At 46.5% G+C, this 15,606-nt stretch overlaps 2 protein-coding genes across 3 annotated transcripts in view; both read right to left on the bottom strand.

Moving 5' to 3' along the window:
• Window positions 1-858: 858 nt before the first annotated feature.
• LOC130283805 (sulfotransferase 1C2-like) lies at window positions 859-13,641 on the bottom strand. 2 transcript variants are annotated; one of them, XM_056533314.1, is made up of 8 exons: window positions 13,511-13,641; window positions 11,048-11,220; window positions 4,152-4,277; window positions 3,977-4,074; window positions 3,763-3,889; window positions 2,053-2,147; window positions 1,791-1,971; window positions 859-1,258 (listed from the first exon to the last, which is right to left on the bottom strand). In XM_056533314.1, exons 2-8 carry the CDS (start codon window positions 11,217-11,219, stop codon window positions 1,146-1,148), a joined length of 912 nt encoding a protein of 303 aa, XP_056389289.1. In that variant the 5' UTR covers window position 11,220; window positions 13,511-13,641; the 3' UTR covers window positions 859-1,145. The 2 variants fall into 2 exon arrangements, with proteins under 2 accessions (XP_056389289.1, XP_056389290.1); XM_056533315.1 differs by lacking the exon at window positions 13,511-13,641 and adding an exon at window positions 11,393-11,524.
• The window catches only part of LOC130283803 (sulfotransferase 1C2-like), a 32,073-nt gene continuing 29,983 nt past the window's right edge, over window positions 13,517-15,606 (bottom strand). The window contains exon 8 of the mRNA XM_056533313.1: window positions 13,517-13,722. Coding sequence (XP_056389288.1) covers window positions 13,664-13,722 — 59 coding nt within the window. The 3' untranslated portion in view covers window positions 13,517-13,663. The remainder of the gene's footprint in view (window positions 13,723-15,606) is intronic.

Here is a 15,606-nt window from a genome sequence, read left to right as displayed (position 1 = left end):
GTCGTCATAGAGGAGGAGTCACACATAAATGGAGAGTCATACACAGAGGAGGAGTCTTACATAGAGGAGGAGTAACACATAGATGGGGAGTCATACACAGAGGAGGAGTCATACATAGAGGAGGAGTCATATAAAGAGGAGGAGTAACACATAGTGGAGGAGTCTCACACAGAGGAGGAGTCCTACATAGAGGAGGAGTCATACATAGAGGAGGAGTCACACACAGAGGAGGAGTCACACACAGAGGAGGAGTCACACACAGAGAAGTCACACACAGAGGAGGAGTCACACACACAGGAGGAGTCATATACAGAGGAGGAGTCACACACAGGAGGAGTCGTACATAGAGGAGGAGTCACACATGGAGAGGGGAGGAGTCACACAGGGAGGGGTCACACATAGAGGGGGAGGAGTCACACAGAGTGTATGTTAATTACAGACAATTTAACCCACATTTTTTAATAATTCAGTGATTATTTTCAGGATTTATTATCACAGAGCAGAGACGTGTTACACAGATTGTGTTTGTTAGAATAAAGTTTTTTATTTCTAAATTTCCTTTCAAGCTCCTTCTATGGTTCGGCAGTAGGACTCCGCTATGATGAGTGATTCCAGCTCAGCGGCACTGTCTATAGGAATATGAGGCAGTCTAAAAATCATCATCAGAGACTTAAAGGGGTATTTCGGGCAAAAACATTTTATCCCCTAGGGGCAGTCACGCCCCCTCCCATAGACATGAATGGAAAGGGCGTGACGTCACGTCCCCAGTCCCGGTGGTTTCCGAAACTGGAGATGCAGCCCCGCATAGAATGCGGGTGCTGCAGGAAGATCACGGGGGGGGGGGGGGGGGGGGGGTCTCAGCAGCAGGCACCCTGCGATCAGACATCTTATGCCCTATGCTGCTTTGGATAGGGGATAAATTGTTTTTGCCCGGAATACCCCTTTAAGCTGAGGCTCTGTTCCCTCCCCCATGATTTATACTTCAGCTCAACTTGTTCAAATAACAAACTACGAGTAACTAAACCATCAGGCAGGGAAGAGCAGCTGTAGGGCCAACCATCCCACTGATCCTCTAGATTGATCAGTGTTGGTGGTCGTAGATTTCGGAGGTCACTATTCCACCATCTTCATATATAAGATATCCCTCATAGCTCAGTGCGGAAGTTCAGCCTGCTCCCCGCCATCTTCTTCTTGTATTCTTCATCAAATACAATATTTTGGGCCACCAAGAAATGATTCTTCCAGTCACCAACTTTACCTAAAAGGCAAATGTACACAATCCTGAGATGTTTGGGGAACTGAGGGGGGTAGGAGAGTTTTGTCTCCATCTTCATCATCAGGGGATGGTGTTTTTTGGGGATTTGTGTGTGTCATTGGCAGGGTGCCTACTGAGGTAAAGAGGAGTCACACAAGGGCTGGACTGTCTGATTGTGTTTTTTTTTTTAGGAAACTGCAGTATAATTTGCTGACTAAGAACAGAATGCTGACGAAACGCGTCCATGTTATTTATCTCTTTTGTCTTTTTTTTTTTACTGGAATTAAAAATAGCTACTGAAGATTTTATATTAATGTGCTGGATATCTCATATTTTTTTTACTTAGCTTTTCGACAGTGTTCCAAGTCCAAACCACGCGCAGCATGGAAGCTACCAAATGAGATGAGTGGTGGCAGTGTTTTTTGTGGCTGTCTAAACGGGTTTTGGGGTGGTCATGACTGCTTTATAGCCTAGTGCGATAGGTAGGAGGCCAGAAGTTCTACTATATGTCCTTGAAGTCATACTAGAACCTCACCTTTCCTCATGTAGGGCGAGATGGACTGGTCAAATAGAAGTGAAGGCACAGTACTGAAGTTGGTCATTGGGTTCTCCTTCATGGCATTGAATGATGTGTGGTGCTGAATGGTGTCCAGAACTTCCTCTGTCAGGTCTTTGCCCAGAAATTTTGATATTTTTCTTATTTCTCTTTTTGGGTCCTGAGGACAGAATTCAGAGGACAATATGAGAGAGACTGAGCTAAGAGTAAGTGAATGTTATGTGGAAGTCCCTGTCCTCACCTCCATCATGTCCTCGTAGAAGACATAGAGAATCTGGTGTTTGTCTTTTGCGTTCCACCATCCGATGACATGGTCAAACCAGCTCCCCCAAGGAGCTAAAAGAAGGGAATATTATTAGGAACAGGGGAATAGGGAACATGGTGAGGAAAATGTAAGGAAACAATGAGGAATAAGGTGAGGAAAGGAACAAGGTGATCAAATAAGGAGGAACAAGATGAGGAAGCTCGAAGAAATGTGGTGAAATAATGAGGGACATGGTGAGGAAATGCTACAAAAATGAAAATGCTGAAGAACATGGGTGACATGAGGCCTACCTGGAGAAATGTGGATCCTCTGAGTTATATTGGGTTCAGAGCTTAACTAAGGAACATAGGCCCCATGGGTATGGGCACACTGAGATAGAGAAGGCTGAGGTAAATGGTGAGGACATATTGAGCAGCATAGAGAAGGCTGAGGTAAATGGTGAAGACACACTAAGCAATAGAGGAGGCTGAGGTAAATGGTGAGGACACACTGAACAGCATAGAGGAGGCTGAGGTAAATGGCGAGGACACACATAGCAACATAGAGAAGGCCGAGGTAGATGGAGAGGACACACTGAGATGGAAAAGACTGAGGTAAATGGTGAGGACACACTGAGCAACATAGAGAAGGCTGAGGTAAATGGTGAGGACACACTGAGCAACATAGAGAAGACTGAGGTAAATAGTGAGGACACACAGAGCAACATAGAGAAGGCTGAAGTAAATGGTGAGGACACACTAAGCAGCATAGAGGAGGCTGAGGTAGATGGTGAGGACACACTGAGCAGCATAGAGAAGGCTGAAGTTAATGGTGAGGACACTCTGAGCAGCATAGAGGAGGCTGAGGTAAATGGTGAGGACACACTGAGAAGCATAGAGGAGGGTGAGGTAAATGGTGAGAACACACTGAGCAGCATAGAGGAGGCTGAGGTAAATGGTGAGGACACACTGAGCAGCATAGAGGAGGCTGAGGTAAATGGCGAGGACACACTGAGTAACATAGAAAAGGCTGAGGTAAATGGTGAGGACACACTGAGCAGCATAGAGGAGGCTGAGGTAAATGGTGAGGACACACTGAGCAGCATAGAGGAGGCTGAGGTAAATGGTGAGGACACACTGAGCAGCATAGAGAAGGCTGAGGTAGATGGTGAGGACACACTGAGCAGCATAGAGGAGGCCGAGGTAAATGGTGAGGACACACTGAGTAACATATAAAAGGCTGAGGTAAATGGTGAGGACACACTGAGCAGCATAGAGGAGGCTGAGGTAAATGGTGAGGACACACTGAGCAGCATAGAGGAGGCTGAGGTAGATGGTGAGGACACACTGAGCAGCATAGAGGAGGCTGAGGTAGATGGTGAGGACACACTGAGCAGCATAGAGGAGGCTGAGGTAGATGGTGAGGACACACTGAGCAGCATAGAGGAGGCTGAGGTAGATGGTGAGGACATACTGAGTAACATATAAAAGGCTGAGGTAAATGTTGAGGACACACTGAGCAGCATAGAGGAGCCTGAGGTAAATGGTGAGAAAAGTAAAAAAGGTAGCAAATGTTGGGGAATATAATAGGGAAATGATGAGGAACCTAGTGAAGAAACATAGGTACATGGTAAGAAAACTAAGAGGATCATGGGGGTTCACTGTTAACATTTTTTGGCTGTATGCCTGCTAAAATCCTAAGTCTCACTGTTTCCAGCCAAGAACGTAGAGAAGTATTCATTCCAGGTCCCGGGATCAGGTAGAACACTATTCATCCTCTGGAAGTGGAAGTAGGAGACCATGCAGTCTTTGGCGTTCCGAGCAACGTAAACGACCTGTCAGAAGGAAGGAAATAACTAAGAGAGATGGACAATATATCTTCGGGCCATTCCTTGTGGTCTTCATCATTCCTTCATGATCACCTTGACGTTCTTCTCCCAAAAAGATGGCGGCATCAGCTGTATGGGAAGATGAGTTTTTAGGAGCCGTGGTGACTCCATGGCGTTAGCGGAGTCCACACCTAAAATGACACAGGAGTCACATTTTAGTTGGAGTTCTGTTTCTTCATGGTCACACCTGCTTATAGGTCTCCATTACCTGATGGTACGGGCTTTACATTTAGGTCTATGAAGGGCACCTTGATGAAGCACGGCGCCCGCATGCTCCTCTCCACGTCCCCGTTTAGCATGATCAGGTCCACGATCTCCTGCACCCATGAGGTTCCTGCAACAACACAGTAAGAGCCATTAAAGTGACAACAACTATAACATATAAGAAATGTGACTGTATTATTCTGTACGGTATTAACCCAAGGTGGGACCGAGGCTGGTGAGGAGCGATGAGGTAACCCACCGTATAATGCTTCTTCTCTCAACCCATAATTATAGGATTACCCATATCAACTTCAGCCAGGATCATACTTTATACATCATACTTTACCCTGGATTACATTTCACTGTTTTTTCAATAGGTTTCATATACTTCACCCAGCTTTCTGAGTGGTCTGAATGGTAAATGTTAGTGGATGTTATAATTTGGGGGAAGGATGTCCCATTATCATTTTTAAGACCGAGTATGAGTACCGATGCTTTGTGAGGCCTTAGGCCAGTGTTTTCCCAACAATGTGTCTCTGGCTATTGAAAAAATACAACTCCCAGCATACCCTCCCCCCCCATTAGGTAGAGGCCCCCAGTAGGTAGGGAATCCCCCTATTAGGTAGAGGCCCCCGGTAGTTAGGGAATCCCCCTATTAGATAGAAGCCCCAGTAGGTAGGGTATCCCCTCTATTAGGTAGAAGCCCCCAGTAGGTTGGGAATCCCCTCTATTAGGTAGAAGCCCCCAGTAGGTTGGGAATCCCCCCCTATTAGTTATAATAAGTCCTCAGTAGAGATGTTGCAAATTGTTCGCCGGCGAACAGTTCCTGGCGAATTTAGCATGTTCGCGTTCGCATCTGTGAAGTATGTGAAGTTTGATCCGCCCCCTATACTTTAACATTGCAGTAAACTTTGACCCTGTGAGTCAGAGTCAGCAGACACATTACAGCCAATCAGCAGCAGTCCCTCCCTTCCAGACCCTCCTACCTCTTGCACGGACGCCATTTTACCCTCATGCTGCAGGCTTAGGAAGTGGAGGGTCAGAGAAGCTGCTCCTGCTGTATAGGGAAAGCGATAGCTAGGTTGCTGCTAGGTGGTGTATTCAGGGTCCACTTTACTTCTAAAGCTCTAGTGTAACATCTGCTTTAAGGACAGCACCCAAAAAAGCCCTTTTTAGGGCTGAAAGATATCAGTCCTGGTTGGGAGGGAACCGCTGGTTAAAAGGGGTACTCCAGAATCAAACTTAAGTTCCTTCAAGCAACCAACTGCTACAGTATTCAAAGGGCTGAAAGATATCAGTCCGTGTGTCTTGCAACAGCTGGAGGCACCCTGGTTGGGAGGGGACTGCTGGTTAAAAGGGGTACTCCAGAATCAAACTTAAGTTCCTTCAAGCAACTAACTACTACAGTATTCAAAGGGCTGAAAGATATCAGTCCGTGTGTTTTGCAACAGCTGGAGGCACCCTGGTTGGACACCACTGCATAAAAGGGGAACTCCGCTGGCAAGCTTTTTTTCTTTAAAGCAACTAACTACTACAGTATTCAAAGGGCTGAAATATGTCAGTCCGTGTGTTTTGCAACAGCTGGAGGCACCCTAGTTGGGGACCACTGCTTAAAAGGGGAACTCCGCTGGCAAGCTTTTTTGCTCATTGTCACACTAGTGCAAATCACATTTGGTGTGACAGTTGTGTAAATTAAAAAAAATATATATACCTTTTTTGGCTGTTAAATAAAATCAGTCGTCACTGTCAGTTCATGTCACAGTTGCCAGTTTTTTTTGCCTGCAGGGCAAATTGTGTCACCCTAGTGCAAATCACATTAAGTGTGACAGTTGTGCAAATAAAAAAAAAACAAAAAAAACTTTTTGGGCTGTTAAATAAAACCAGTCGTCACTGTCAGTTCATGTCACAGTTGCCAGTTTTTTTGCCTGCAGGGCAAATTGTGTCACCCTAGTGCAAATCACATTTGTTGTGACACACGCTGCTGTATTTGAACTCTGAATGTCGGATGACTTGCGTGACCTATCCGCCACCAACTAGGGTTCAAGCCGCAATGTTTTAGGGCACTTTCTGGCTGGCGAAACAAACAGAAATTTTTCTGCCCGCTACAGCAGCGGCTGCGACAATACCAAATTTTCCAGCCAGGTGTACATGCCAAATTTTTCAGGCCTCTGCTGCTGCACTTGTTATGGTGCTGCAATTTTTCTGGCCGCTGCTACAGAAGCGGCTGCAACAATACCAAATTTTTCAGGCATGTGTACAGGCCTAATTTTTCTGGTACACTCTGCTGACATCTCTGTCCATTTTAGCAACCGTGGATATTAGATGTATGCTAAGGGTAGCATGGTGGCTCAGAGGTTAGTACTGCAGCGCTGGGGCCTTGGGTTCAAATCCCACTATGTGCTGCCTCAAGGGGGGATCTAACTATGTGCTGCCTAATATGGGGGAATCTTATGTGCTGCCTAAAGGGGAGCTCTAACTATGTGCTGCCTAACATGGGGGAATCTATGTGCTGTCTAAAGGGGGGAATCTAACTATGTGATGCCTAAAGGGGGCTCTATGTGCTGCCTAATATGGGGGAATCTATGTGCTGCCTAAAGGGGGCTAAAGCACGTTATTCCAAACAATTTAGGAATAATAGGTGATTTATGCCCTTTCTGGATTAAAACCAGACTCTTCATCAACTATGTAAATTTCCATGGGAGTTTTGCCCTGGAACCCTGCTCCGGCACGCCACAGTCCAGGTGTTAGTCCCCTTGAAACCACTTTTAAATCACTATTGTGGCCAGAAAGAGTCCCTGTGGGTTTTAAAATTCACCTGCCCATTGAAGTCAATGGCGGTTCGCCCGGTACGCCGTTTCGCGACCCGAAAATGTTTTGTTTGCGACATCACTAGTCCTCAGTAGGTAGAAAATTCCCCCTATTAGGTAGAAGCCCCCAGTTGGTAGAAATCACCCCTATTAGATAGAAGCCTACGGTAGGTAGGGAATCCCCCTATTAGATAGAAGTCCCAAGTAGGTAGGGAATCCCCCCCATTAGGTAGAGGCCCCCAGTAGGTAGGGAATCCCCTCTATTAGGTAGAAGCCCCCATAGGTAGGGAATCCCCCCCTATTAGATAGAAGCCCTCAGTAGGTAGGGAATCCCCTCTATTAGGTAGAAGCCCCCAGTAGGTAGGGAATCCCCCCTATTAGGTAGTACCCCCCCCCCCAGTAGGTAGGGAATCTGTCTTATTAGGTAGAAGCCCCCAGTAGGTAGTCAATCCGTCCTATTAGGTAGAAGCCCCCAGTAGGTAGGGAATCCATCCTATTAGGTAGAAGCCCCCAGTAGGTTGGGAATCCCCTCTGTTAGGTAGAAGCTCCCAGTGGGTTGGGAATCCCCTCTGTTAGGTAGAAGCTCCCAGTGGGTTGGGAATCCCCTCTGTTAGGTAGAAGCCCCCAGTAGGTTGGGATTCCCCTCTATTAGGTAGAAGCCCCCAGCAGGTTCGGAATCCCCCCTATTAGGTATAACCCCCCCCCCCCAGTAGGTAGGAAATCCCCTGTATTAGTTAGAAGCTCCAAGTAGGTAGGGATTCCCCCCTATAAGGTAGAAGCCCAAGTAGGTAGGGAATCCCCCTATTAGGTAGAAGCCACCAGTAGGTAGGGAATCCCCTCTATTAAGAAGAAGTCCTCAGTAGGTAGAAGATTCCCCCTATTAGGTAGAAGTCTCCAGTAGGTAGATAATCCCCCTATTAAGGAAAAGCCCCCAGGAGGTAGAAATTACCCCCTATTAGATAGAAGCCCCCAGTAGGTAGGGAATCCCCCTTTTAGGTAGAGGCCCCCAGTAAGCAGGGAATTCCCCTATTAGATAGAAGCCCCAAGTAGGTAGGGAATCCCCCCTATTAGATAGAAGCCCCCAGTAGGTAGGGAATCCCCTCTATTATGTAGAAGCCCCCAGTAGGTAGGGAATCCCCCCAATTAGGTAGAAGCCCCCAGTAGGTAGGGAATCCGTCCTATTAAGTAGAAGCCCCCCCAGTAGTTAGGGAATCCCTCCTATTAGGTAGAAGCCTCCAGTAGGTAGGGAATCCCCCCTATTAGGTAGACACCCCAGTAGGTAGTGAATCCATCCTATTAGGTAGAGGCCCCCATTAAGCAGGGAATTCCCATATTAGATAGAAGCCCCAAGTAGGTAGGGAATCCCCCCTATTAGATAGAAGCCCCCAGTAGGTAGGGAATCCCCTCTATTAGGTAGAAGCCCCCAGTAGGTAGGGAATCCGTCCTATTAGGTAGAAGCCCCCCAGTAGGTAGGGAATCCCTCCTATTAGGTAGAAGCCTCCCGTAGGTAGGGAATCCCCCCTATTAGGTAGACACCCCCAGTAGGTAGTGAATCCATCCTATTAGGTAGAGGCCCCCATTAAGCAGGGAATTCCCCTATTAGATAGAAGCCCCAAGTAGGTAGGGAATCCCCCCTATTAGATAGAAGCCCCCAGTAGGTAGGGAATTCGTCCTATTAGGTAGAAGACCCCAGTAGGTAGGGAATCCCCCCTATTAGGTAGAAGCCCCCAGTAGGTAGGGAATTTATCCTATTAGGTAGAAGCCCCCAGTAGGTAGGGAATCCATCCTATTAGGTAGAAGCCCCCAGTAGGTAGGGAATCCATCCTATTAGATAGAAGCCCCCAGTAGGTTGGGAATCCCCCCTATTAGGTAGACGCCCCCAGTAGGTAGTTAGGTAGGGAATCCCCCATATTAAGTAGAAGACCTGCTGTGTGATAAAATGACACCATTGCGTGGCAGGTCCTACCCTGCACCACCACGGATATCAGAGCAAACAATGAAGCGGAGCGGAGGGAAAGTGAGAAGGATTTTATTTTCCAATGGTCTGCAGGTAATGCAAAGGGTGTCAGGGACAATTGGGGGTTAATGGAATATAATGGGCAGAGTTGTCATTCATTTAAGTTGTTCCCTTTATTTCCCCCCCTCCCGGTCACGTGTCGCCATCTTCTTGGCTCCAGAGTTTACATTTCGTAATAACAGAGAACAAATCATTTACTTATGTCTGTAATGGAGCCGAGGTGACCCCTGACCCCCCCCCCCCCTGTGCAAAGTGTAACTAAGCCTATTACATGTGATACCGTGCTGAGTCATGTATCTAATCCTATCATCTGTGATACTGTCTGCTGTATCTAATCTCATGTTGTGTGATACTGTCTACTCAACCATGTACAGTATCTACACCTATCATGAGTGATGTGATCTGCTGAGCCATGTATCTAATCCCATCATCTGTGATACTGTCTGCTCAGTCATATACAGTATCTAAACCTGTGATGAGTAATATGATCTGCTGAGCCATGTATCTAATCCTATCATCTGTGATACTGTCTGCAGTATCTAATCCTATTTTGTGTGATACTGTCTGCTCAACCATGTACAGTATTTACACTTATCATGAGTGATGTGATCTGCTGAGCCATGTATCTAATCCCATCGTCTGTGATACTGTCTGCTGTATCTAATCCCCTCATCTGTGATACTGTCTGCTGCATCTAATCCTATTTTGTGTGATACTGTCTGCTCAACCAAGTGCAGTATTTAAAGGGGTACTCCGGTGGAAAACATTTTTTTTTTTTTTTAATGAACTGGTGCCAGAAAGTTAAACAGATTTGTAAATTACTTCTATTAAAAAATCTTTACCCTTCCAGTACTTATTAGCAGCTGTATGCTACAGAGGAAATTCTTTTCTTTTTGAATTTATTTTTTGTCTTGTCCACAGTGCTCTCTGCTGACACCTCTGTCCATGTCAGGAACTGTCCAGAGCAGGAGAAAATCCTCATAGCAAACTTATGCTGCTCTGGACAGTTCCTGACATGGACAGAGGTGTCAGCAGAGAGCATGGTGGACAAGACAAAAAAGAAATTCAAAAAGAAAAGAATTTCCTCTATAGCATACAGCTGCTAAAAAGTACTGGAAGGATAAAGATTTTTAAATCGAAGTAATTTACACATCAGTTTAACTTTCTGGCACCAGTTCATTTAAAAAAAAAAAAGAAAATGTTTTCCACCGGAGTACCCCTTTAAGCCTATCATCTGCTGAGCTATGAATCTAATCCCATCATCTGTGATACTGTTTGCGGTATCTAATCCTATGACAATGTACAGTATTTAAGTTTATCATGAGTGATCTGATCTGCTGACCATATATCTCAACATGTTTTGTGTGATACTGTCTGCTCAACCATGAGTGATATGATCCGCGATACTGTTTGCAGTATCTAATCCTATCATGTGTGATACAGTCTGCTACACCATGTACGGTATCTAAGCCTATCATGAGTGATATTGTCTGCAGTTATATCTAAGTTTACTGAGTTGCTGTATCCAAACCTATCCTGCGTGACAAGGTTTGTTAAGATGCTGTATCTAAGTCTTCCATGTGTGATACACTTTTACAGGGCAATAAACTACAATGGAGCCTATGGTAGAGGGTGGAAGAGGCTGGTGCAGCATTGAATTGATTCCTCCGGCTCTGACGCTAAAATAATAGTTATCTGCAGCCACCACTAGGGGGAGCTCACTGTATACAAATAGTCCCTTTCACACCTCCTTTGCCAAAGGGGTGTGGCTTTGGTATAAAAGGGGTGTGGTTTAAGTGTAGTGAGGTTTTTAGCTCAACTCATGTGCTCCCCATATCAGTGTTTCTCAACCAGTGCACCTCCAGCTGTTGCGACACTACAACTCCCAGCATGCCCGGACAGCCTTCGGCTGTCCGGGCATGCTGGGAGTTGTAGTGTCGCAACAGCTGGAGGTGCACGGATTGGGAACCACCGCCCTATATAGATACATTATACATCTGAACATAGTGTAATAGAAGACATTTTGGTAGTAGGCGGAGCTATCCCTATGGGGGCGGGGTCAGGGACATCGCTCACCGGCTTTAGGAAACGTTGAGACCAAGATATCGTCTTCCCGCGCCTGAAAGTTGTAGATCTGGTCCCAGATTTCGCAGGTGGTCTCGGGGAGGGGGACGCCCTGGATCTCCCCCATTTTGAAGGTCATGTTCTCCATCTCCTCCGATAATTTCTTCTCTGATTCTGGATCCATTCTGGAAATATAAAAACCTAATTTAAAATATATATTTTTTGCTTTTCGGTCATTTCACTTTAAATAATAATAGAAACAAACCTCCTCATATAAATTTTGGCAATGAGGTAGGAGTCTCTGTACCGCCCCCCCCCCCCCCCGGTTGCGGCACATGCCCCGGTGTTATGTGTTACCTGCCGGTCCCCTCTGGAGTCTCTGCCGCTCTTTTTCCTTCTTTCACTTTTGTCCTTTTGATTCTTTTATTTATACGACGTATTTAACGTTTCGTATCCCCAAATGCCTCCTACCTTTTCCCTTCCCTACTATAGCTCCGCCCCCAGTCCTGCTGCGGCTCAGCCCCCACAGCCCCGCCCCTCTCCAGGGATGTAAGAATCATTGACCATGTCCTTTTTTACACTTTCGTAACTTTCTGCATCTTTGTGTAGTGTAGTATTTCTTTAACCATTCTGTAACGGGGATTCCCTACCCACTGAGGGCTTCTACCTAGTCCTACCTAGTAGGGGTGAATTCCGTACCCGCTCGGAGTTTCTGCCTAATAGGGTGGATTCCCTGCCTGCTGGGGGCTTTTAACTAATAGGGGGATTCCTTACCTCTTGGAAGCTTCTACCTAATGGGGGCATTCCCTACCTACTGGGGGCTTCTACCTAATAGGGGGGACTCCCTACCTACTGGGGGCTTCTACCTAATAGGGGGGATTCCCTACCCACTGGGGGCTTCTACCTAATGGGAGGATTCCCTATGTACAGGGGCCTCTACCTAATAGGGGGGATTCCCTACCTACTGGGGGCTTCTACCTAATAGGAGGATTCCCTACGTACAGGGGCCTCTACCTAATAGGGGGGATTCCCAACCTACTGAGGCTTCTACCAGATAAGGGGATTCCCTAGCTACTGGGGCTTCTACCTAATTGGGGGGGGGGGGGATTCCCTACCTACTGAGGGATTTTACCTAATGGGGGATTCCCTACCTACTGAGGCTTCTACTAAATAAGGGGATTCCCTAGCTACTGGAGCTTCTACCTAATGGGAGGATTCCCTACCTACTGGGGGCTTCTACCTAATAGTATGATTCCCTATGTACAGGGGCCTCTACCTAATAGGGGGGTGGAGTTATCTGAGGCTTCTACCAAATAAGGGGATTCCCTACCTACTGAGGCTTCTACCAGATAAGGGGATTCCCTAGCTACTTTGGCTTCTACCTAATTGGGGGGATTCCTTACCCATTGAGGGCTTTTACCTAATGGGGGATTCCCCACCTACTTGGAGCTTCTACCTAATAAAGTAGATTCCCTACCTACTGGGGACTTCTACCTAATAGGGGGGATTCCATACCTACTGGGGGCTTCTATCTAATGGGGGATTCCCCACCTACTGGGGGCTTCTACCTAATAGGAGGATTCCCTACATACAGAGGCTTCTACCTAATAGGGGGGATTCCCTACCTACTGAGGCTTCTACCAAATAAGGGGATTCCCTAGCTATTGGGATGTTCTACCTAATAGGGGGGATTCCTTACCTACTGGGGGCTTCTGCCTAATGGGGCAATTCCCTACCTACTGAGGTTTCAACCAAATAAGGGGATTTCCTAGCTAATGGGGCTTCTACCTAATTGGGGGGATTCCCTACCTACTGAGGGCTTTTACCTAATAGTGGGACTCCCTACCTACTCAGGGCATCTACCTAATACGGTAGATTCCCTACCTACTTGGGACTTCTACCTGATAGGGGGATTCCCTACCTACTGGGGGCTTTTACCTAATTGGGGGGGGGGGTCCCTAATGGGGGGACTCCCTACCTACTTAGGGCATCTACCTAATAGGGTAGATTCCCTACCTACTGGGGGCTTCTACCGAATGGTGGGGGACTCCTTACTGATGTCACGCCACGCCCCCCCTCAATGCAGGTCTATGACTTACATTGAGGGGTCGTGGCATGACGTCACAAAGGGGGTTAGCACCGCTCTGTGCACCGGATGACTGTAGTGCCCTAGTAGAGATTGCAGGGGTCCCAGCTGTAGAACCCTGTAATCAGACATCTTATCCACTATCCTTTTAGAGGGGATAAGATGTCTAGGTGCAGAGTACCCCTTTAAATAACACTTATTCACCCCCTTATTAGAGGGTTGGGGTTTTTGTTTAAATTCCCATGGGAAATGTATGTTCCAACATAACATTCTATGCAATAAAACACCCTTAGATCCAAACTGTTATTTGCTTCAATTTGCATTTACGTAGAATATTGAATCGTTACCTTTTTTTGAAATATCACAAGTAGAACAAATCACATATTTACCCGACTGCACCGATCTGAGCCCCATGTGGAGCAGCTGGACATTATGATAAGGAACTTCTGTATTTGGCAGCTGAATTCACTCCACATCCACAGGTGAGATGCGAGATGTGAGTAATGGCGACGTTTCAAGGGCCTCCGCCCCCTTTGTCAAGTCTACCACTGCAGTCTCATTACCACATAAAATACATGTAAAGTCTTGCGAGACTTTAGGGCTGCAATTAAAACAATACAAAAGATGTTATTAAATACATAGCATAAATATAGTAATACATGGGAAACATACTCCTACAGAAAAACATACATTAAAACTTCATAATTTGTTAAAGGCTACTCTGCCAAAATACATCTTATCCATGCCAGATAACTGGCGACTACAGCCGCCACGCCCCCTCCATTAATGGCTACAAATGCGGAAACTCCAAGCTGGCCTGGATGTCTGATCATGGGTGTCCCCAATGGTGGGATCCCCACGATCAGACATCTTATCCCCTATCCTTTTTTCGGCGGAGTACCCCTTTAGTGACCTGTTTCCTCCGGGTCTTGCCATGAGGCTGAGAGGGTCTAGAGCCGAGGTACTTTTGTGCCTCGGGGAGTGGTGACCCCGAGGTGCCGAAACTCACTGGGAGTATTGGCTCACTGAGTGGAAGCACGGGCACTATAATCTCTTCACCTTGTGGCACCCACCTCTTGATTCCCGGCCTTCTGGCTAGGATCAGAGACATTTTTTATAGATCCGGCCGGATGTCCGGGCAGTATACCTGCGCACATTCACTTATTTATTTTATTTTTTGTCACTGTGTCACTTTTTGCATGTTGTGTGTTCACAGGATAGTTAGGATGCGGTAGCCCTTCTGGGTGTCCCTCCTGGCGGTCTAGGGGAGGTGTGTGTGGCCATTAGGTTCCGCACCTCCCTGCAAACACCCCGGGTACTCCTGCATGGGCAGGGTACTTACCGTTATCGGCTCTGCGGGCAGATACCTTGGCTAACGCCAAGGGGGATGCCGGGAGCATTTGTGGTCCCTTATTAGCTTCGGCGAAAAGGGACATCGAAACTGGAACCTCGCAGGTACCTTTTGGTCCGGAGGCGAAGGGTAAGGTTTGTTGGGGGGCCTCTCTCCTATCGGAGAAGGGTTTGCGATAGACCGCATCCTTTGTGCACGTTTTTTTTTTTAGTGTAACATGTTTGCACTTTTTCTTGCACTTTGGGCGTTTCGAGAGCACGTTCCTCGACCCCTTTAATCCCATGTGTTTGCAGAGCATTCAATTCTTGAATCCAAAACACCTCCCGCTGAAGGAGCCATCTTTATTTTCTGTTCGCTATTAACACCTTGGACTTCTTCTAAGATCATCCATTTGAAATCACTGACCTGATGATGATTTGTAATGACTGGTTCTGTCTGCACCCGTAGGGTTAATTCTGCATAGCTCTGTTTATGTTGGTTACTGGGACAATGCCCTGAGCTGCTTAGGTGTGGTTGGGGTTTCTTCTATCAACCAGGATTTTCCTTTCACCTACACTCATATATAAGGAAGTCACTTTCTCTTGTGCTTTGCTTGTGAAAATTACCTGTTGACTGAAGCTAGCACTCCCATATTTCTATGGTCTTTTTTTGGTACTCTGATCTTTTGGCTTGGCTCTTGACATCTCTTCTGGTATTTGCATTATTACTTCGCTATCTCCTGCTACCGACTTTGGCTAAGACTGACATTTATTTGACTGTGTGTTTGTCTTATTGTATCTCTGTTAGTTTGTGTGCCTCCAGCTGTTCCCCCCCGACACCTACTGTTTTGAAGTTTATTATTTTGACTCTGTCTGTCCCTGCATGTAGTTGGTAGGGAACATACTCGTGGTTGTGGACCTGTTGTTTAGGACGGGTAGGCAAGTAGGCAGGGACAGAGGGTGTGGGCAAGATTAGGGCTTCACTCAATCCCTGCCCAACATGACATGATTCTCACATAAATGCCTCGCTAAGCTTGTCTCTCCATATACCTCTTCTTTCTCCTCTGTTCTACCTTTGATTTTCTTTTATTTTAATTTCTAATGGTGCATTTATGGTCATTAAAAGGAATATTCCACTGCCCCAGCATTCGAAACA

The sequence above is a fragment of the Hyla sarda genome, chromosome 8 (assembly GCF_029499605.1).
Source record: "Hyla sarda isolate aHylSar1 chromosome 8, aHylSar1.hap1, whole genome shotgun sequence".
In the NCBI taxonomy this organism is placed as follows: Eukaryota; Metazoa; Chordata; class Amphibia; order Anura; family Hylidae; genus Hyla; species Hyla sarda.
Note: the sequence above shows the minus strand (reverse complement) of the source record. Positions and strands in the feature narration are given on the sequence as shown.

Bases quoted from the DNA above. Each gene is read 5' to 3' on its own strand.
- LOC130283805 (XM_056533314.1), bottom strand. From the start codon at position 11,219: ATGGATCCAGAATCAGAGAAGAAATTATCGGAGGAGATGGAGAACATG. The intron at 4,278-11,047 runs GTGAGCGATGTC...GTGTTGTTGCAG, and splicing joins CTCAACGTTTCCTAAAGCCG to GAACCTCATGGGTGCAGGAG. The intron at 2,148-3,762 runs GTGAGACTTAGG...CCCTTCTTTTAG, and splicing joins TACGTTCTTGGCTGGAAACA to CTCCTTGGGGGAGCTGGTTT.